We start from the raw sequence: 23,272 nt of genomic DNA, 5'->3' as shown, positions 1-23,272 counted from the left end.
ATGCACACGCAAACACAAACTCATTCCCCTCTTTCCCCTCCCACACACAGACACACACACACATTCGCACTCTCTTTCTCTCTCACACACACACACACTTGATCAGCATCAAATACAGGGTGTGCTAAAGTAAATTTAATTACGTCTGTCTGATATGGCGCTTCAGATGAAAGTAGGAGAGCGCAGTGTGAAGCGATGACTCCACAGACAGGAGCAGGCCCGTGATATTCCTCCTGTAGACTAATCTCCCTTTATTAAAGCCAGGAGGAGAGAGGGAAGGGAGGTGGGGGGTGTAGAAGAGTAGGAGGAGGGGGTGTCTTTGATGAGATCTCTAACTGTCAGCTACTGTACTTTTCTTCTCTCCCAATCTGTCTTTGTCTCTCACTTTACGAGGCAAATGAACACAGCACGTACCGTTACATGTGTGTTTGCTCAAGCAAACATACCCTCATGCTATCATACACTGTAATGTACTCTGAAACATATCCCTGTTGTTAAGGTTGTCAACAATATCTTTAAAAGGACAGATGTAGCTTCCCTTCTCCCCCTTTAAAGCTCTCTTTGTCTGTGTCTCTCCTCTGGTTTGAGGGAATTGTGAGTGAGTGAGTGGAGAGTGTAGTTTTCTGCTACTTTCTGCCCACTCTAACGGGGGCAGGTGGCCATCAGGTGGCCAAAACAGAAACTGCCTTGTTTAGTAGCACTCATACCACAGCCATACTCCTCGTCTGTATTTCTAATTTATTTCAGGGTCCCATGCTTTTTCATTTGTTCAAGACATTTCCTGGTTGTGATAAATCATTCGTGCCATCTTGAGTGTTTAGTTGCACGTTTGTTCATAAAACACCCAGTTTAAAGAGAGGTTAGCGTTAGGCTTTTCAAAATGAGCAATCTCTAACAAACGGATCTAATTCTCTCATAGAGAAAAGGTGGTTTTGGAATGTACGTATTTGATACAAATCACGTCACAGGTCTTTTAATTGGACTTGGCTTTTCCCAGTTTTATTATAAAGCTCATACTTCATTGTCATGTGTCCCATCCAAACTTTTCACCTGGGTTTCTGTTCCCTACCCCAAACTCCTTCAACTATATTGTGCAACTGCTCTGTTTGCAGACATTGAGAAAGAAGGGCCTAAACGGCTGTGACAGCCCAGACCCCGACGCAGATGACTCGGTTGGCCACAGCCCCGAGTCTGAGGACAAGTACAGGAAAATAAACGAAGACATTGATCTGATGATCAGCAGACAGAGACTGTGTGTAAGTACTTCTTGTTGAACCGGGAGCCTTCCTCTCACCTTTCTTTCCTGTCTTTTCCTTTTTTCTCCCCCCATGCTTCCTGTCACTTCATCCTCATGTCCTCGTCATCTGTTTCTACCACCCATCTTTCCATCCCTTCATGTGTGTATTCCGCACCCTTTTTCTGTGGTTGTGGGACCTGGCAGGCATTGAGCAAGAAGGAGAACAAGGGCGGTGAGAGTCCCGAACTCGAGTCTGCTCTCATCCTCACCCCATGCACTGAGGAGAAATACAAACAGATTAACGAGGAATTTGAACACATGATAAAAACTCATAAGATACCTGTAAGTACTGAGTGAACATTGTGCCGCCTCCTCAGCAGATTAGAAAGTCCTGACTGGCAGCTGTTGAGCTAACTCAGCTAACCGCAATTGTTTGCCACTAAACTAATTTTGCAAAGAGAGAATGAGAGTAAACCCAGAGTGAGATTATAGTGTGTACTTACAGTGAATAAATTACAGGTCTTTGACTTTGCTTGCTTACATTTGAGGAACAGTCCTCTAATCTGACTTAACTGTGACCATAACTAGCTGGCATTTTTCTTATTCTGAATGCAGACTTTCACTTATGACAAATTTTAACCTTACTTCTTTCCCACCTTGAGCCCATGCTACCGATAATGCCTTGCCTAGCCCTCAGGGGAGGTGTGGTCTGCATGTTCTTCTCTTTCCTGCTCCAAAACACAATGCTCAGTCTACTGCAACTTTGGGGACAGGAGGCACTGAGACAGTAGCATTCACAAAATTCAATTCATGACTTGATACCTCACAGACCTAACTCTCTATGTCATATTTGCCCTAGTGGGCATATATATCAAGCCATGTCTGCTGCTGGATTCATTTGATGCATTTTGATGCACACAAACTAAAACTGTCAGAAACCACAAATAGAGACTTCAGTCTATGTAAACTGAGACCTGCTCCTCATTCAGAAGGCCCCATATTGGAATGGTTAATGCTCTAACTTTAGAGAGAAAGACATAATTCCACTGTAGATAACTAAGAGAAGAGTAGTGATTAAGCCACGTGGAGCAGAAGCAGTGTGGTTAGAAATAAGGCAGGGGTTGGTGAGCTGAGGTGCGGTGGCTTTGGGATCGTAGCTGGGTGGGGATGGGGGGACGGGTGGACCCTGCACACAACAAGTGGCAGTTCAGTGTGTGGTCAGGGTGGCTGCCAAGCACTGGGCCTCTGGATTGCAGGGGACTGTTGGGGGGAGTGTGGGGAAAGGCAGAGAAGGAAGATGAATAAAAACAGGAAGGATGGCACCAGTTTAAAGACAGCTTACAAACGGGGCCCTTTCACCCAGCAATAGGTTGAGTGCACACGTGCAAACAGCTTCCACTATATTGAGAGCATTTCAAAGACAATAATACTATTTAAAAACTCCAACAAGGAATCTGAGAGGGAAGAAATTACAGGGTGGGTGGAGGTAAATAAAACAGAACAAGAGACATCCCCTCACGGGTTATAAAAGAAAGCACTCGTAGTTTTTTGGCTAACCCACTTCTTTGTGAAGTTGCAGTTAAAGCGAAATGTACAGTGGCCCACAGTGAAATATGGTTAAAGTAACCATCTTTGTATGTTGAAATAATATTTTGCCTGCTAAAAGAGCATTAGTGAATGGAGGAAAATTGTAGAAGTGAAAGCTGCACTAAGGCACCTAGCCCATTTCCACGTAAGCCAGGCTGATGATCTCCCTGATGCACTCCCTCCACAACTCTTAGACACATGGCAGTAATTTAGGGCCCTATTTTCTACTTCCTAAAACTAACATGCAGGATCAACCACTTCCAGGGCACTCCCAAGGTTAAGCCCCTCTGCCAAGCGACACAATGAATATGACAAAGTAGATGCCTGAGGCTGTCAGATTAGCTTTACTCATGTTCCTGATGAGACGGCATACTGATCTGTGTCTACCATTTAAAACGCTCTGCATTCGCTCCAGACAGAAAAAGAAACTAATAGTTTCTGATTCAGTCAGTCTTGACGCTTCTTTTACATTATATACTACAACCTTTTTTTAGCGAGGTGAAGACAGATAGAATCATAAGCCCTTTTGAGAAGTGGGATGACATTGGCTTGTTCCCAGTGAACCACAGCTTTCTTTTTATCTTCGATGTAATAAACCAGGAATGTTTTCAGGAATGTAAATGAAATACTCTGAGCACAACACACTTTTTACCTCACAATGCTGAACATCAAAACATGTTAAGACCAATAATTGTGTTTAGAAAAATCTATGACAGTTGCAGCCCCCAAAGTGACTTACCTATGCTAGATAAAGTTTGAATTAGAAACTATTTCCTGCTTATATATCACCATGGGGACAATTTGAGTAATTTAGAAGAGATTTGTTGTCTTGTTTGTTTTGTTTTTGTGTATATCTTCTTCTACTTCCTCTCACCTTCTATACTGTTTGTATTCTTTATTTTCCCTCTATGAAGATCTGTGCACTTGCCATCTATACATTAGCTCTCTGTTGTTTCATGACCATGTTTCCTTTTGAACTAGGCTGTCTTTGCCTTCTTTTCTGTTTTATTTCAGCCTTTTTTTTTCATTCATCCATTCATTTGAGTTGTTATTATCTTTAATCACACTGGTGTCTTTCTTGTACCATCTCTTTCTCAGCAGGCTGTGCCACCATCAAACTACGACATGCCCGTGTCCATTCCCGTTAGCAACCAGAACAATCTAATCTACAGCCATCCTGGCGGGTCCCTAGGCAACCACAATCTGTTGCCACTGGCACACCATGGCCTACAGAGAAACAGCATGTCTCCTGGAGTGACACACAGACCCCCCAGTGCAGGTAACACAGGTAGGGCCTCACATGCACTCATGCACCCATGTGCATGCTGTTATCCCATCTGTCTATCTTCCCAAGTATGTGGGTGTACCTGTCTGTCATGCTAATAGACCCAGACACATCAAATGTGTGATTTAATTCATGACAGCTACCCACAATATTCCACCTAAAGGCAGAATGAATCTAAAGTCTTCGCCACCCACATATATTCACATATTCCCTGCTTAGCATTTTGTCAAAAGTAACGGTGACATGATATAAAACAACATAAAAAAATCCCAGCCACAGTTCTATTTATTTAGTGTTAGCCTCTACACTTGGGATGTCTGGCCCTACATATAAGGATTGAGTTGCTGGTGACATAAGCAAATTGGGCCTGTTGGTTTGTTATTGTTGTCCAAGGTCCTTTTTCTGTCCCTATGTTCTGAAGGCTGTTGCCCACACCCTCACCCTGTCATTACAACTGGATGCTAGAGACGCCAGCGCAAACTAAATATGAGTTTTGGCGCTTGCAGCATCCACACCAAACCGCACACGATCTGGACCCTCCCACTCTTCCACCTCACATGTTTTAAAAATAATAATGTGTCATTTTTCTTGGACAGCAATTTAATGTATCCTCTCGTTGTCCAGTTGCTCAGCATGTTAAGATTTGGGTGGGATGCAGCATTACTTCTGGTATCAGTGCATCAGTGCAGTACACAAAGCACGCAAGATAGGAGGCAGAATGAGTGTTATGTCGGTGTCTATCCACTAATAGTTTTCTCTCTTTTTCTTTGCTTGTTATTTCATCTTACAGGTGGCCTCATGGGTGCTGACCTCACCACTGGCGCAGGCACCAGTGCTGGTAAGAAAGGGCTCCTCTTCTAACACACAGATGTCTGCTAACACGTACACTCACATACACGGCACCCACTCACCCAATTGGGGCCATAAAATGCATGACTAACACTAACCCAAACCCAAGTGGAGATTTTACCCATGATGTGTTGAAGTTAGTGGTCGTGGAGTTCATCTGGGAATGTTTGCTCAGAGCCTCGGCTGTGACACATCCTGCCTGTTTTCAGCTATGAAATGGTAGAACAAGTGGGGGGAAACAGAAGTGAATTTGCATTGTAGACAGAACCAGCCGATTGTCTGATTCCTACAGCCTATTTATTTACCTCTGCGAGCACCAAATTTAGTCAGTGATTGGAGTTGCTCAGCACTTTAGTGTTCCTGTATAGCGCGGAGCAACCCATGTTTAAGAAATGTAAAAAATCTCATGTGGTAATTTTTTTTTGTCCACGAGTCTACCCCAGAGGACATGTAAAGCTCAAGTTTATAGCAAAATGACTCCCTTTTAAAGGGTTAAATTTTATAGCCAGTGCATACAGTGCAGAGTGTAAAAATTAAGAACGGGGGGCGTCAGTCGGGCACAGCTGGGCAGCCTAGTCTGGCCCCTGAGGCTTCATCACAAGGGGTCAGTGCCTGGTTTCTCTGTCTGGTCACTCATTGCACACACACATACACGTACACACACAACAGGACCGTTTGTTGTGGCGTGTGTTCCATTGACGGCGTTTTACAGCGCATGTTTCAAATGTGCCTTTGTGTCACCACGCTGAGAGAACAGAGGCACTCTGTGAGAGCTGTATGTCGCTCAGCAGCCGTGAAAAACACAACGTGGAGCGAGTCATGTGGGAGCTGAAAGATTCCATTCAATGCTCTCTTAAATCTCTTTTTTTGGGGGTAGAAAGAGTGTGTTGTGGGGGGGGGGGGGGGGGGGGGGGGTAGTGATAAATATCCACTGATGGTGGAAGCATGTGTGCGTGGAAGTGTTCTATGAACTTGGTCAGTATTTTTAATGATGTTCCTCCAACTTCATCAGTGTGAAGTGGCCCAGTCTCCATGTCACCATAAGGAGCTTTTTAATGTTCCTTTTCTTGCCACTGTGAGTTTTGATAAGCTGTACAAGTAGCTGCCTGGCCTGTGTATGTCTTAATTGTTGTAGCATAAGTTACACAGCAGGGGCTTTGTGTGTGTGTGTGTGTGTATCCATGGATGTATGTCATTCAGATATGCATATAAACACAGCTCCTCTTTTGTGCTGCTTTCTGAACTCCCTTTTCTTTGCAATATCAGCTTTAAAGTATGACACATTTCAATCACATCAGCAGTGAATCATTGAATCTTAGCCTTTCGACTTAATCAAAACAGATTTTTTTTTAAATCTTTTGCAACATGAAACCCAGATGTGGGGGTATATTAAAAAAATCCCAAAAGGTCCCTAGGTAATTCTAATCCAGCGAAAATGTAGCATGTGACTGTAAGGCTTAGTCATCATGTCTTCTCTACAGAAATATTGCAGGTGCTTGCATATGTTTGCTTCTTTATCCAGTATGTGATCAATCTGTCAATTCCTTTGCTAGCTAAGACAGAGTGTGAAGAGGTGAAAAAGACAGAATGTGAGAGAAAGAGAGCTGGTGAAAGGATGTCCAAATCGTGGCCCAAGCCTCTGAAAACCTCTCCACTGCCATTTGTGCAGATAAGTAGCTGTTGCCTGTTCTTCGAGGAGTTAACGAGAATCTTCTGTCACCTCTCACCTTGATGACACACCAATTATTCCATTAAATTAGTTACACGTACACTGGTCAGACATCTCTCGTCAAAATCCCACAGAAACAAAAGTTAAAAATATTGTAACTGACAAAAAGTCATTTTCAGCAGATTAAACAAAGTGTCTTTCAGCCTTGGCAGCGCCTCACACCAACTGTACAAGTTGTAAGCGTGAATGTGACACCTTAGTTCAGTTGGAAAATTCAGAGTTGAATGCACATTTGGCCAAACCGCAACGGAAGAGTGTGTGTGTATGGGGAATAGAATGGAGCTTGCCTGTTAGACCACAACAGGACATCAAAAATTTGTTCAGTAACAGTAAAATGTACAAGTTTAACCACACCTCTCTTTGTGTGTGTGTGTGTGTGATGTGTGTAAGAGGGAAAGAAAGAGAGAATGAAGACTCAAGGGGGGCCTTGTCAAACACGTGCGTCTCGAAATGCCCGAGCTAACTAACCAGCATTGACCTTGGCTGCCTCCCCTCCAACTCGACACTTCAGAAATAGCATAAGGCTGTTTATCTGAATCTCAGATCAAATGTTGTTCTCAATGTGTGAGTTTTAAACAGCAGAAAAAAACAGTCCTTGCTGGGCTGGGTTTAATTTTGGTACTTCCTCTAAACAGTTGATGCCAGCCTGGGCCGCAACTGGACTGTTCATAGTAGCACAAGAGGAGTAGAATAGAGATGAGCTTTGGGTATCATGTCTTCAGCTGATATAGTAGTTGAGTATCTATTGAATGCAACCATTCTGAAAATCAGGGTGATCACACTGCAGAATCTAAAGATTTGAGTCACAGTTCTTGCTTCATTTGTGTAATTGGCCTGTGATTTAGCTTTTGAAGTGCTTAAGGACTGGCCTATGTCACTCATGATTATAGTCATCTAGTCTGTAATTGAGTGGACTGCAGCCATCTCTACTGGGTAGCAACACACAGATGTCTGATTAACTGCCACCAAGACGAAGTCCGTGTCATCTTGACCAAAGTGTGTATTAATGCCTCTTCATGGCTCAGTGTCTATTTTATTCATCTGTACAGAAACACTGATGTGCTTCCTGCTGGGTTATTTACTTAAGAACGTGTATGTGCGGTGTGTGTGTGTTTGTGTGTGAGGTCTCATTCATCTATCTCCACATGCACCCACTCAGTCTCACAAAGGCCCAGCCATGAGAATGAGAAAGTGGCAAAACTGAAGAGGCAGCTGCCTCTTTGCTTATGTGAGAATGACACTGGAACAAACAGGGTCCAATACAAAAACACATGTGCATCCATATGCATGGCTTGTGCATAAGCACTTTCAAACAGTGCAGCATGTCTCAGAGTTATACGGAACTGTATAGACTGTACTATATAGAACATAACGTAGAATGACACACAAAGTTTATGTTCATGTCAGGTTATACTTATGCATTGCACTTGCCAATAATGACACAAGCGCACACACCAACAGTAACACACTGTTTTTCTCGTTTGCTGTTGGCCTCATTTTCTCTTACCGCCAGCGGTCGTTTACTCTTCAGATTGTTAAAATTGAGCTTTTGAGACTTTTCATTTCTAAACAACAAAAACCTCGCTCTCAAATTAAACAAAGATCTGCAAGGGAAATTGCCCAGGAAGACATCTGTGACTCATTTTCCCCTGGAGTATATGATTAGGAAATTCATTTATGTCTAACATATAATTCCTGCCCGTCTTTCAAGTGGGAACATCCACACAGTGCCTTGTGTTCTGCCCCTTGAAAGAAGGAAAAAGTAAGGGGGAAAACAGCCCAGGGGACTAGGTTAGAAACAAAGACTATGTTGCTTGCAATTATGCTCCACTTTCAGTTTCCTTAATGATGTCACTAGGATTTTAGCCCAGTGTTTTTTGAGCGAGAAATGGGTGCTACATTTGGGCCTGCATGTGCAGGGAATGGAGGTTTGGTGGCAACATCATGGCTGAGTTTTCGTCAGGAAGAACCACATAATCATTCTGAGCTCTGATGACCAAATGATCGGTCCTATCCCACTGTGGTCTTGCTATCCGTAATTAGATGTTTTTACAAGATTCACTGGCTGTTTTAGACCACATGTAGACTTCATTTAGAGTAGCGGAGATAGAGGGTGTGGATGTATTTGTTGTATAACTTCCTAACAAACAGTGATCAGGAAAGCAGTAAGGAAACATTTGACAGTATGCCGTTCCACTCGCAAGCACTGCATCCATAACTCTATATGTACTAAACATTCAAGTGTACCAGTAAAAAACACTAAACACTGGAAATTGAGCAGAAATTCAGAAAGAGGAGCACAAGGTGAAAATTCATTCTTTTAGTTCTAAATCAGACAACACTAGCATTGACAGCAGGAGTTTCAAGATTCATTTAACTTTTAGAATAGCTTTGATAACACATAGCTTAGCCTTTTGGCTTTAAGGCCATTCGAGAACATTGGTTAATATTTCTCTGCAATTTTTTGTCCTGCTAGGAAATGGCTATGGGAACCACCGCAACTCACCTGGGCTGCTGGTGTCTCCGGGTGGAATGAACAAGAACATGCAGACTAAGTCTCCACCACCCATGAACTTAGGCATGAACAACCGCAAACCTGACCTACGTGTGCTCATCCCCCCAGGCGCCAAGAACAACATGCCCTCCATTGTGAGTTATCTTTCTATCCTTTATTCAATTTCATCATTATGAATTTTATTTTCTTTGTCAACCTCCCCCACTATATATCCTTTGACCTCCTATTTCCTCCCTGCTGCTTTTATCCCTTCATATCAGACTTGGGGTGGTAAAGATTTCTTTGTGATGAGCTTGGCTTTAGCCAACACGTTTCTTTAATATTCACTCAATTACTCTTGGCCCAAGGCTGATGTGTCTCTCTGTGTGTATGTTGTTGCGTATACTACAGGCACTGGTATTCCTTCCTCATCTCCTTACAAAATAGTGTATTAAGTTAGTATAGTTACAATAGTTTTAGCATCCTCTTTTAGCATTAATTTTAGTTCTACTGGCTCAGTTCTGCAGTAGTTCCACCTTTAGATCCACACCTAAGCGCTCCCTTAATATGCTCACTCATACTCACTAATTTGAATGTATTACCCTCCCCTTTTAATGCTATCAGTCTGAGGATGTTGATCTGCTATTGGTAAGTCAGATTGCCACTCAGATTTAGAAATCAATACAACCTTAAAAGGAGCTAAAAAGTCAGAAACTTTCAGGTTTTTCTAATCATAAACTTGATTAGAAGATGGTTCTCCAGAGCACAATGCACCCTATATAACTGGAAATGTTGCAGCTACCAAAGTCTAATCTCTAAACTTGAATCAATTGATTTTCCTTTCTACTGAGATAATTACAGCTAGACCGTGTTTTATAGGAAAGCAGTCCTTCCTCTAGAGTAACTTTCACCTTTTATTGTTGCTGACTTTGCTGATGGCTCTTGTTGCCATGTGTAACATTTTCTAAGGGTAAATAGTGCCATCCAGTGGTGTGTCAGAGTTAAAGCAACCTGGCCTCTTTATTTCCACAGTCCTTTTTGTTTCTCTCTCTTCCCGGATTTCTTCCTTATATCTTTAAACCAGCATGCAGAATGTTGAAAACAAACAGGGCATAGCTTTTAATGATTTAATGTTCAAATAAACATCAACAAACAAAGTGTACTCTTTCATTTTACATCAAACCTTTACTGTTTTCTGACAGACCCTGCCCTCTGCCTCAATAAAGTCCCTTCCTCTTGCCTTTGCTACCATGCGTTGTCGTGGAAACCAATGGTGTTACTATAGCGACAGTGGGTCCTCAGAAAAAGGGTGGTAAATGATAGGGTTGGCAGGGTTCAGCCGTGCCTCATGTCAAGTGATTAATTTCCCCAGAAGTTGGCATCACATTCACTCCCTCAGCATCTGTTGATTGAGAGAAAAACTTGACAGAAAACAAAATTATATTAGAAAAAAAAAACTTTCTTGATCTTTCTTTGTTTGTTTAGTCTGGGAGTTGATATCAGGCCTCTCCCCTTTCTTGATTTTCTCTGTGTCTTCCCCTCTTATCACAGAACCAGAGAATAAACAACTCTCAGTCTGCTCAGTCATTGGCCACTCCTGTGGTATCAGTAGCAACTCCCACTCTACCAGGACAAGGCATGGGCGGTTACCCATCTGCCATCTCTACTTCATATGGTACCGGTATGTACCACAGTGTTTGTACTGTGTGCTCATTCTCTATTGTTACTAATATCTTTAACAGACACATTTTTGTAATCACTTTGTATATTTTCAAGCTAATGTAACATCACTTTAGTAACCTTATATTATCCTCAAATTATATTTTTTCCCAGATTTTGTTCAGCTGTCAAAATTTTATTTGATGTATTTGCAGGCGCTTGCATTCCAGTGTAAAATCCTTCCACATTTTCAGTATTTACAAACATCGAACAGCAGGGGGTGCTATTACCCCAGAAAATGACATAGAACACCTTGGTGTCGTTCTTTTTGCAACTTTGAACTTTTATGATCTACATTTTCTTAATTCCCCTGTATCTTTGTACACAGAGTATTCCCTGAATAGCGCAGACCTGTCTTCACTGTCTGGGTTCAACAGTGGCAGCTCCCTACACCTCGGTTCAATGAGTGGGTGGCAACAGCAACACCTTCAGAACATGCAGCACTCAGCCCTCGGACAGCTAGGGTGAGTGAACTTACTTTGACATGTTGTTGGGAAATGCATGATAACACATGGATTATTAACATAAATCGTTGTTTGAAATGTCACACTAAGAAATCTAAGATTCCTTCACTGTTTTCAATCTTCACTCGCAAGGTCCAACACAAATGACACTTTGCTGTTTCACGTGTGTGTGTAAGCGTGCTTGCATGCATGTTTGCGTGCGATAGACCGACTTTAAAATTCACTTTGTCTCTTGCTCTGTAACTCTGTAACCCCTTGCGTTTCCTTTCCTTCCAACAGAAATTGCTCTAGCTCTCACTTATGTCAGGGTTCAAATCTCTCCCTGCCCTCTGCTCAAAGCCTCCACATCAAGTCCGAACCTGTTTCTCCTCCTAGAGATCGCACCAGCAGCACACCGGGGGGCTACGGTGGTGGGGTGCCACCTCCCCAGAACCCGACGTCCCGCCAGGACTCGGGACGCTCTCCTGTTGATAGCCTGAGCAGTTGTAGCAGCTCCCACGAGGGCAGCGACCGTGATGAGCACAGGAACGACTTCCACTCACCCCTGGGACTGGCCCGGCCCACCCTGGATGAGCGTGAGAGCCCCTCCATCAAACGGGTGCGCCTTTCAGAAGGATGGGCAACATGATAGCTCTGCCTTATCCTCGGCAGTGCCCCATGTTGCCCGGAGCCCCCGTTAATGCAGCATTACAATGCCCCCAAGTCAGCTCTCTCCTCCTCTTCCTCTCACTTGATATCACGAGTCACTCACCACCCAACCCCACGGCCTCTCTCCTTTTATCTCTTTAATGCTGAAGGAAAAAAAAAGGACAACCCCTTTCAAAAATCTGTTTGTTGTAATTCCTTTATTTTCCTTTTTCTTTTTTGCTGAGTGTGTGTGTGCTATACATATTGACATTATATAAACCAGTGGGGTGTTGTAATGGGCTTTGGGGAGGGTGGGTGTCTGTTGGGATGGTTTTGGGGGTATTTTTTTGTTGGGGAACTATGCATAAATTGTATTGTGTGTTGACAAAAAGAATCACGTATGCATATATCTTTACACGTGTGTATGTGTACATATATGCATATCAGCCAATCAAAAAGAAAAAAAAAAACAACAAAAACAAAGTCAGGTACTCCGTCTCATAAAACGTACTTACACCTTGCCTCAGCGATATAAAAGTGACTAGACAAAAAAAAAAAAGACAAAAAGGAAAGAAAAAAAAACAACATTTACATGAGAGTGAGTGTGTCCAGTGGAAAACACCTTAGCACTTGAGTTGGACAAACAGTATGTGTGTACAGTATCAGTTTCAATGCTATATACCTTCTTTGCAGTTCTCCCTTGCAAGAATATGTGTTAACATTAGATGATGTCATGTTGCAGGTTCAACGTATTTATGTAAATAGTGGGTCTGAGGGGGAAGGGCAGGGGTCGAAAGTTGCCAGACATTTCAAGATTTATTCACTCACTAAATGGAAAGCTATTATGCAACATTTGAAGGATTGTACAGGTAAACAGGTGAACCCAATGCTACGTGCGTGGCACCTTTGATGAGTTTAGTGCTCCCGTGAAGGAACGGAATGAGGACCGCCCTCTGATTTAGGAGCTGCGTTGGCGTAATCAAGAAAACTCTGGATCTAGTATTAACTACTCAGTATTGATAAACAAAAAAAAAAAAAAGGAAAAAATAAAAAACAATTGTACGATACACTTGCTTATATTTTCATATGAAAGGAATACAATGCAAAGCATTTTTGTGGCTTTTTGTAGTTTCTATAAGCCGGAATGTGTTTTTTGATAGCTTTGCTAATAAGAGATGGATAGTTCACCCAGAGTGGAAATGACAAGGCTTCAAAGCCCCAAGCCATGAAAAAGAGACTGAAATCCAATGCTTTGCTGAACTGTTTTAACTTTGTAGAGGTTTGTTTTTAAACGTGTATTTCTAATTATATATAATAATGGTAATATTAAGAATCTTTAAAAAAAAATCTGTGAAATTAACATGCTTGTGTATAGCTTTCTAATATATAAATATATATAATAATGATTTTTGTTGGTTTCTTAGTGGAGTTTCTATGTGCAGTTGCACATATTGTCTGGTTTGTTTCATTTGAACTCTGAACAGTGCTGTTCGGGGGTGTATTTAGACTAACCTTGAAAAACCAGCTGGGAAGCATTGCCAGGATTTGTGTGACATAGAAGAGATGGGCGCGAATGCTGAAAAATTAACCTGCTGGTGGAAAATGTCACGAGACTGGAACTGGGAATGAAAGGAGAATACATAGTGATGTACATGGTTGTCTCACTGATGGGGAAAAATGACTGACCCTTAGAGCTTAGATGCATTTTAATGCATTAGATATTTAATTTTAAATTTAAATGGTCAAATTGAATCCATTTAATCCCACAAGGCATATTTTTGACATTATCAGCTTTCTTGTTCCATCTCAAGTCTCGTCCAATCTTAGGTTGCGTCTGTGATGCTGCACAAGCTCACGCAAAACCGTATCGTTTTCTTTTGAATCAGATTTCCGTAATGCAATTTCGCAAGTGCATCGTGATAAATTACCACTGATTATTTGCCGGCCTAATTCAATTCCCTGTCAGGCAGTCACTCCTCATGTTCCAGTCTTCAAAAACAGGGTTCCACAGCACATCGCCTACAGTTCAGCTGAAAGATACGCAAAGGACGAACTGACCATGCTGGTGTGGGAGAAGCACAACTGTTTGTTTTAGATTAATAGTTCTTTTGATTTTTCTCTTTTTTTAAACAATGAAACTAGCCACAAACTGGTATCTCTCTGCCTCCCACTCCCCGTATCTGCTGTCACTTAAGTGTTATGATATTTCTGTGTGCATATTTCATGCAGGTTCACGATGTTGTTACTGTATACAGTCTGTGTAGTCAAACGGGGCAGAGCCTCTGTAATGGTGTTCTCTCTTTATTTTTTAAACTTCAGTGCAAAAAGGTTGAGAAAAAAAAAAATGAACATGGTGTTTCAGGCAGCAAGTGTGGAGAAACCAAAGCCAGTGGCATTTCTGTGTTGTAAAATCGACATTTATTTTCACATTCATTTATGGTTTTTGCAAGCATTGAAACAAGATAATAAAAGAATTTGCTCAAATGTACAATCGTTTTCACATTTCAATTGCAGTCAGTCAAATGAGGTTAAAGCTTCCAAGCGTCGCTGTCCACAGCAAGCCCCATGCTTCGCCTGTGTTGGAGCTCATTTGTCTCCCTGTGCATTGCATTTCAAAAGGTTACATCCCAAAAATGATTTTATTGGCAAACTGTTTGTTCTTTTGTTTTTTTTTTGTTTTTTTGTTTTTCTGTTGCTCTCTCTGAATGAGGAGAGTCCCTCAGGCCTCTGGTGTGAAACGAATGCTCAGTGTCCACTGCTTCAAACCGCATTTCCACTTTTTTTTTCTTCTGCTTTCTGATTGAAAACCTTTAATGCCAACATTTCCTAACAGTTAGAGTGCTGCAATTTCAACAATGATTTCAACCAAAGACGTGGAGAAAGCTTCTATAAATTTGTGTTTTTTTTTTTTTTTTTATTTTTGTGTTTGTTAAATTTGAAGCCATTACTTTTCATCGCCTGATGATCAGTTGTTTTTATTCATTACTATAATAGACTAAGTGTTGGTACCTCAAAATGAGCCCAAGCAGTACCTCAGCTGATGTTTTGATAAGTCACCTGCAGTGCAAAGGGGAGACCACACCTGTACAGCCATGTGTAATTACATCCAATTGCTTATGGTCCTGATATTCACGCAGGATTCTCTGTTGCTCCACTGTGTTTGTGGTTTATTTAAGTTGTGTTCAAAATCTGAAAAGGTATTAAAAAGAAAAAAAAAACTAATATGTTAAAATACTTCAAAAGTCAGTCTGTAGTATCAATGTAGCTTGTATAAACCTGAGAACGGGGAAAGTTTGAAGCTAATGTTTTCTGGAATGCAAGACCGGCTTTCAGCGGCATAAGCTGGCCTTTGTCGCCACTTGAGACTAAGATGGAATTGATTGAAATCACATCTCTGTAACTCAAGGGACTTGATTCAGCTGTGTGCAGTGAAAACATATGGAGATGGAATAAAAAAGTCTCCTCTGCTGGAGGGAAAGGCTATTTGTATTTTGCAGAGATTTCAGTAAAGTTACTGGCTTTCTTAGTTATCCCGATGTGACTCAGTGTGATTTCATTGTGTTTGACTTGTTTCTACATGCACCCCAAGACAGAGATCACTTTTAAGAACATGAATGGGAAAAAAAAAAAGAGAAAAACATGGAAATCCTGTGTGAATGGATGTCAGTGCATGTTGCTGCAGCGACTTCTCCTAAAGACAGTGAAAAAATACGACTCACATTTGTTCCTTTACATTTATATATTATCAAAGAAATCAGACATTTCAACAAAAACTCTAAAGGCATTTATTTAAAGGAGTTTAAATCTGTTTTTTTATCTCACTTTGATATACAGTGGCATGTTTTTTTCACAGTTATGAGTGCCTAAAGAGCTCAAATCCACACTGTAGACATAGGCTCAAAACCAAAATACAGTAATCTGCTCCAAGAAATCATGCAAACATGAATAATAGATCGATCAGTTCATTTATTGATCACCTGACACGCACACAAACACTCATGGATGATCGGGGCCTACTCCTGGAGCAGCTCGTCCGTTCCTGAACAGGTGGAAAAAGTGAGAAAGAAAAGAAACGAAGAAAGAAGATCCCATTTGGTATAATCCAGGACTTTTCATTCCAGCTGCTTTTTTTTTTCTTCTCAAAATGTCTGGCGCTAAACACTTTGCGGCCTGTTGCCTTCATACAAAAACAACACGCGCAGGTTCAAATGAAATGGCATGTTTCGGTGCCGTTAGTCAAACATTTAGAAGACGATAACGTTACGAAAGCGTTTAAAAAAGAAAAAAATAATATGGCGCTTATTTACAGGCCAAGCTTTCTTTCTTTTCTTTTTTTTTTCCATCGAAAAAGTCGCAAAGGAAATAAATAAATGTCTCCTTGAAACCACCGCGTGCTTCTTTTGTGTGATGTTTGATGTTTCATCTCACACAGGCGATGCATTCCTATCGAAACTTCTATTGGATTTAACATTTGATGACGTTTGTTTGTTTTACACTGAGCCCCCTTCAGACTTGTTTTACTTGTTTTTAGGCTACATACGATTATATCTGTAATCCTCGAAAGACCAGTTTTCTGCATATATGTACACACATATATACATATATATATATATATATATATTAAGATTTCCCACAACACTCAAATCAACATATGGTGTTTGTTTTATCTGAAGTTATGCTAAATCTTCATAATAATTTCCATTTTCTTCTAGAAAGTCGTTAAGCCACGTGTTCTTTTGAATTTCATAATTCCCCTCAAGCTCTCATTCTGATTCCGAGATTACAAAGAAAGAAGCAGAATGGGAGGTGGCTGTTCCTGTGAATTAATCAGCACCTTAAATGTGCTTGTGGTACATTTTTCGGGCTCAGTTTTATTACGTTGTTGCAATATCATTCCTTAAAAAAAAAAAAAAAAAACTAAAAAGAAAAAAACAACAACTCCAGTTTCCATTTGGCTTTTCCAGAGTAAATTTAATAGAGACATTTAAACGAAAGCAACTGAGCGAACGCCCGGTGTGATGTGTCAAAGAAGCAGATTGAACACGTGTTGGACAATGCTTTATTCAAAGAAAACCAATATGTAAGCAGCAACAAGATAACACTGCTGTCTCTACGATGGATGTGCACACTGTCGAAAATAAATATACAGCAGGGGGAACTGACGCATTTTATCATCTGCCTAATTATCTTTATAAAATCAACAGAATTCAATTTTCTTCGTCTCTGTTCCTCAGTTCGTAAATCGAACTGTCAATACATTATCTCAACTACTAATCTCTTACAGTTCATTTTCAGGGTTAAAGGCAGATTGGGGGGGGGGGGGGGGGGGGGTTAACAGCTGAAAAAAATAATCTCACAAATGATGTATCTTGACATTTTGTGTTCCAGTTACTGTGAAAGGTCAAACAGAGATTAAAAACGCGTCTTTATTTGAATATGCCCAGAGGAAATCTCATCAAGCTGTTCTTAAAAGCTACAAATACGCAAAAAAATAATAAAATATAAATTACGGGTCGACTTTGCGAAGGAACGAACGATCACCTTAAATTTCCCTTATTTCAAAGAAAACCTAATGAATCCCCCCCACATTTTTTTTTTACTGCAACAAAAAACAAAGAAGACAAATAGACTAAACCTTTCATATATATTTTTTTATTTTCCGTTTTATTATTATAATTTTTATTTTATCATTATCATCATTTATCTAACAGTGACTCTACTATGCTCAGCTTTCCATCAGCATCTCCATGCTTCACATTGCCACATGTGTAAAACGTGTAAAATGGGCTCATCACTTTGGGCTTTCCACAGAAATGCGTCACCTAACTGCACTGTAAAAATGCGCATGTACACGAACTCTTTCTCATTAATTCGAATCCTTGAAGCTGCGTACTGTGATGTGGTGAGCAGATACTCATTTCACTGACACGTACAAACTGGCCTTTTTTTTTCTTTTTTTTTTTTACATCGTGACTATTCTCCGAATCCACCGCTAGATGTCGCCGTTTAGTCGTGTTGTCGACACCCACCCAACCTTCGTCGTCATCATCCTCGTCCTACGGAGTCGCTGTATATTAATCAGACCTTTAAAAATCTCGTGGCTTGTGAATACACCAGCTTCTTCACCAGTTCTTCCCAGAGGTGAGTGTCAATGCAAAATAGTCCATTCATCATCAGTTCAGGCTGAACGCTGCTGTTTGAAATACGTTAGTAAAAGCAATAATGTTCTGCACTGTAGCTTACTGTAAAAATAAGAACAGTGATGGATTAATAATAATAATGATGATAACAATGGTAATAATAAGAAGAAGAAGAATAAGAGCAATGACATTTGTTTGATGACTTTCTCATCTACATATTCTATTGAAAACTACGTTGGCATTGCTCTGTAACTTCGAGGTGTTTCATTGAGATAATTTCACCTCAGCACAACTTTAGAAAAATCGTTTCTACAAGACTGACAAGCCTTCCCAGTTCCCATTAAAAAAAACTGCACCACAGACTGCTGTCTGGCCTAAGATTAGATGATAAACAAATTTAATAGAATAGAAATTAATCTCTTACACGACGTTAGGTGTCGAATGGATCGATCATTGGCCGAATTGTTACATCACAGCACTTGTTTCGTCTTTAATAAAGCATCCATAAAACCAAGTCATTTTCTTTCCACCTGTTTTCAGTCTCATTAAATTATATTTCGGTTTCCTTCGCTCAAACACGTGGCCTGGTGGCTTCGTTGCCCAAGCGATCCCGATCGTTCTTCTCGGCGGACACAGAGGTAACCCGGACCCTTTGAATTAGTCTTTCGCACAACACAACTTTACGTCGGAGTGCACTCCTCTCCAGCTCTCATCACAGAATGTGGCCACAGACCAGACATATACCACCAAAAACAGGCCTATCGTGGTATCAAAGCAAATGTGATTGCTGAGCTCGTGTGATTAAACCCTGAAGAAAAAAAACTGCCTTTAACGAATTACAAAACGCTGACTCTTTTATTTCGTGAAAATATGTCACTCAACAACTGGAAGAAAGAGCCCAATTTACCCAGATCCCTTAATCTGTGAGTGACTGGCATCGATTTATCACAATTACTGATGCATGCGTTGCATCTTTTGGGAACAATTGTTGTGTGCGTGTATAGTAACTTAAGCTTAACGGTTTGCTTATAAATTCAAACTGGGTGGTGCAACAAAGCGTGTTTGCTTATGAAAAACTCACTGAGCAGCTTGTGAATAACCTGGTATTCTAATATTCAAGAACAAGACAAATGTCATAGTGCTTTTTAGGGTGAGAGGTCCAGCATAGGTGGGGTATTGGACTCCCATGGCTTTGAATATGTTTACGTGAGTCAGTCTGACCACTGGTGTGGAGCCACGAGCTGTTTAAGAGCAAGGTTCAATGACGAGGGGAGTAGCCTATAGGGACGGCATCTGCTTTGGCTGCACGAGGAAAGTTTGCTCTCCAGGAAAACGTCCTACCATGTTGATCTATAAGTCGCGCGTCACCAAACAGCAAGAGCGGCAGCGTTTTGTTAACTGGAGGTAAGTTGCTTTTTGACTGTAGACATGTTTACTTCCATTATATGCGAGCAAAATGCTGGTTTTCAGGGGGGAAAAAATCTATTCTGTTCAAGGATGGAAAATAAAAAAGGAAATGGGAGATACTTCACATAGATTTCTGTCATTGTGTGACCATCATTTTAGATAGTTTCATCAAGAGTCCCGCACTTTCATTCACGCGCTCGTCCTTGGCATCTCTGTGCGCGTGCATGGACACAGAGGAAACAGCCTGAGCGACTGCAGCTTAAATGTCAACGCTGCGTCACTGGCTTTTTTTTTTTTTTACAAACTGGACAAAGTACTTTTGGGTTATTATTTTTCGAGCAGACCTCACAGTCTTCTTGTTATGAGACTGCAGTGTCTGTCTTAAAGTATCACCACCTCGGTGTTGCCTCTGCATCTCCTCTATTGTTTACCCACTAGAGCTCTCTTTGTTCATGCATGCTGCATATGACTACTCCAAAAATATCGGCAATTCACGCCACTTACATTGGAGAAAATGTTGATTGTGAGACCAAAGTATAGTCAAGATCGTGTTACTGTACTCGTGATTTTATCTGCCAATCTCTACAAGAATTTTAAGGTAATAGATGTCGCTACATCAGAAGCGCTTTGAATACATCTAGACGCTACATCAAGTAAAATAGATCGGAATATACAACAAGCCATAAGTATCTAATGCAAATCTACCCACTGAATATGCATCAATATTAAAAGTAATACGCACACCAGAGCCAACGGCGTCGGGGAATTGAGAATGGCGGAGCGGGTCGTCTCATTACGCATGGGCGGTTTTCCACGCAGGAGCCACGGTTCTCCTTCTCTTCACGTCTCCCTTCTGTCCCGCTCGGAAGCTTCGGTAGAACAAACAGTGCTATGAAGGCTTTCAAAGCGGCAATCAAGCACCAAAGAACAGGCAGGGGCAAATTACTCCGACTGCAGCCGGGCGCACTATGTAGGCTAGTAAGAGGGATTTGCATATTTTGATGCGCTAATTGCCTTGATGTATTTAAATATGGCTGCACGTAGCCGATATGCTTGTCTACGTCATTGAACGTGCCCTCGCAGTTAAACTAAAAACGTGAATCCGGTAGACGCTAATGGATACGCCTGCAATTAGGCAAGGGTGGTGTGTGTGTGTGTGTGCTTGTGAGTGTGTGTTGGGGGGGTGGGGTGGGGGGGGCTCAGCTTGCACTTGCTGCAGTTTTGGTCACAAGAGTATTTTCTAAAAGAAAAAGGGGGAAAAGGCTGCTATAAAATGGTGTTCTGTGCAAATAATAGAGCTGGTAGCTTGAAGCTTTTGGACTGAAGTCAAAGGAAAGTGATATTCTGATGCAGTGAAGCCCTTGAAAATACTTTTACTGTAAAATAAGATTAACATTTTATCTTTGACAAATAAGTATGTTCACCAAGAAAAATGTCTGAGGAGACGTAGCCTAGAAGCTACTGGCAACTAGGTCACCTAATTTGAACTTCTTTTTTTTTTTTCACGTGAAAAAATCTCTCATCATTCGTGCATTCCCTTTCTATCCACACTGTGTGTACATGTGTGTGTGCAGGAGCAAGCTTGTGTGTATGTGTGTATCTTTTAAGATGACCTTATGGATAGTACAGGGAGCAACGTGAATTCTTAAGTGTGGAACTGTACACAGTGAGGTTTAAAGTTCGTTCTTCCCTTTTTATAATTGACCTCATTCCAGATTTAGTTTTGGAATTGCATGTGCCCCCCCCCACCCCACCCCACCCCCCACCCCCCCTTCCGTCTGGAAACCGGTAAATGCGTTCCGTTTGTCAAAGCGTGTTAGCGAAGCGCCTGCAGCAAATTCATTACCACCCAACTGCGAGGCTCACTTCGCAACCTGGTCGGGGGAGAGGAGGGAGAGGTCCACGCCAAACTGCGAACAATGCTGCCTTAGTTCGTGCGTGCAACAAAAGAACCGAGGGAACTTCAGAGCACGTCCTCCCCTCACACAGAAGGATGGACTTTACCCCCCCCCCCCCCCCCCCATCCCTCCTCATCATCATCATCATCGCCCCCTCCCTCTTCATCCGACCCCACCATCAACAGGGAAAAAAAAGAGAAGAGAAAGAAAAAAAACTTGCACACACTCTGAGGGCTCAATTGTGCATGCACTTTTCTATTTGCTGCTTGTAGACGTTATGGGAAAGTTGTGTCTCTCCCTCTCCCCATCCCTCCCTTTTTCTTCTTGTCTTCGTCTGTCATGTGCCTGGGATATGCTCATGCTTTGCACAGAGCAGCTGTAGCACGCCAAAAGCAGGCTACAGAGTGATAGAGGCAATTTTAAAGTCCCCCCTCCAAATAATACGGCTGGGATTTTTTGAGGGGAACGTATACCTTTCATATCACGATACACACGGACTTCGATGTTCCTCTGCCGCCTGGGACACTTTGTGGTTGCTGGCAGTGATCTGACTCGCCTTTAGGAAGTAAGTGCAACTTTCTTTTGCCCAAAATTAAATGTTTGCTGGTGCGCAAAAGTTAAATCCAAGGATAAGGAGAAGTGAATAGCGTTGCTGTTTTAGTTAGAATGGAGTGATGATGGGTAGTGAGATTTCGCTCACTTGACAAATAAATCTGAAGTTTGGGAGTTTTTACACCCAAGTTGGATTTAGGGCGCACATATTAGGGTACTCGTTTTACCAGAAGCTACTTCACAAGTGATTACTGGTCCAAATTCAGATTAATTTGATGTTTTATAAGTAATGGACTGTTTTCACGTATTCTAAGTCCCATGTATAGTTTTTTAAATCAACATTCTTAGAGCAGTAGGTGCATGGCACATATATCTTTTCTTGTAAAAAAAACAAACAAACGAATCTACTTTATACTACTTTGAAAAAAATGTATTAGATGTCTTTTAAACAACCCTAAAAAGGGAACATTTCAATGACGGTGAAGACACTGTCTGTAGTTGCAGTTTGTGCGAATTGGACACAGGGTGACAGGTCTAATTTCGGAGGCGATGAATCTCTGACAATGTCAGGGAAATAACAAAAAAAGACCCCTTTTTTCAATTAGATGAACTGATATAGCAAATACAACTTCCAGTGTATTCTCAGTAAACGACTTCATTTGTAGTGCTGAAACAATGAAGTTTCACTGTACATAGAAGGTATAACGTCACCGAAATCGTCATGCCGTGTCTGAAAAACAAAGTGCCCATTGTACTGTATTGTCTATGCATGTGTTTCTACTTTGTGTTTTACTTACATTGTTCAAACAAAAACGGCAATAATGCCAGGCGTCCTTTTGATATTGTTCGGATTTTTCGTTATTGACTCATTAACTTTCAAGGAAAAAAGTGGGGCACTGTAAATTTCAAAAGGAGCAGCAGGTTGTGTGTTTTATAAAAAAAACGCGATGTGCTGTAATTAAAGCATGGCCTCCGTGTGGGAGGCCCATTCTGAAGCCTAATTCATCCTAATCAGGTGAGCGCTATTGTTGATCACAGTAATTTGAAGTTGACATCACGGTTTGCAGTTCATCAGCTCCACAGCAGGGGGAAAGGGTGATTGGGATTTGGGGTAAAACTGACACTGAAAGAAACAAAGACGTTAACCTTGTGTGCGCAAATTTGCGGATTCCACATATGATGATGTGGTATGATAAGGACATTTAAACAAAGTCAGGCTGCTTGCGCATGACACATGTTGCGAATGGAGTCTATTCTGAAACCAGTGACTGAAAAATTGTCATT

At 41.3% G+C, this 23,272-nt stretch overlaps 1 protein-coding gene and 1 long non-coding RNA gene across 15 annotated transcripts in view; both read left to right on the top strand.

Moving 5' to 3' along the window:
- mef2cb (myocyte enhancer factor 2cb) overlaps positions 1-15,521 on the top strand; it is a 69,639-nt gene extending 54,118 nt beyond the window's left edge. For 3 of the 14 annotated variants that reach the window (XM_072388105.1, XM_072388104.1, XM_072388106.1), the window contains 8 exons: positions 1,113-1,256; positions 1,442-1,579; positions 3,923-4,112; positions 4,900-4,947; positions 9,164-9,336; positions 10,733-10,862; positions 11,229-11,364; positions 11,644-15,521. In XM_072388105.1, the coding sequence (XP_072244206.1) occupies positions 1,113-1,256; positions 1,442-1,579; positions 3,923-4,112; positions 4,900-4,947; positions 9,164-9,336; positions 10,733-10,862; positions 11,229-11,364; positions 11,644-11,992 (1,308 nt within the window). In that variant the 3' untranslated portion in view covers positions 11,993-15,521. The remainder of the gene's footprint in view (positions 1-1,112; positions 1,257-1,441; positions 1,580-3,922; positions 4,113-4,899; positions 4,948-9,163; positions 9,337-10,732; positions 10,863-11,228; positions 11,365-11,643) is intronic. The other 11 variants (XM_072388111.1, XM_072388110.1, XM_072388109.1 and 8 more) reach the window with 11 other exon arrangements.
- A 6,032-nt stretch (positions 15,522-21,553) lies between these two features.
- Positions 21,554-23,272, top strand: part of LOC140309998 (uncharacterized) — a 34,441-nt gene continuing 32,722 nt past the window's right edge. Inside the window, exon 1 of the long non-coding RNA XR_011916413.1 lies at positions 21,554-22,001. This is a non-coding gene — a long non-coding RNA (uncharacterized lncRNA). The remainder of the gene's footprint in view (positions 22,002-23,272) is intronic.

This window comes from Leuresthes tenuis, unplaced genomic scaffold, assembly GCF_036924035.1.
Source record: "Leuresthes tenuis unplaced genomic scaffold, fLeuTen1.0.hap1 SCAF_6, whole genome shotgun sequence".
Classification (NCBI taxonomy): Eukaryota; Metazoa; Chordata; class Actinopteri; order Atheriniformes; family Atherinopsidae; genus Leuresthes; species Leuresthes tenuis.
The sequence above is the reverse complement of the archived record's forward strand: the minus strand, read 5'-3'. Positions and strand labels throughout refer to the sequence as shown.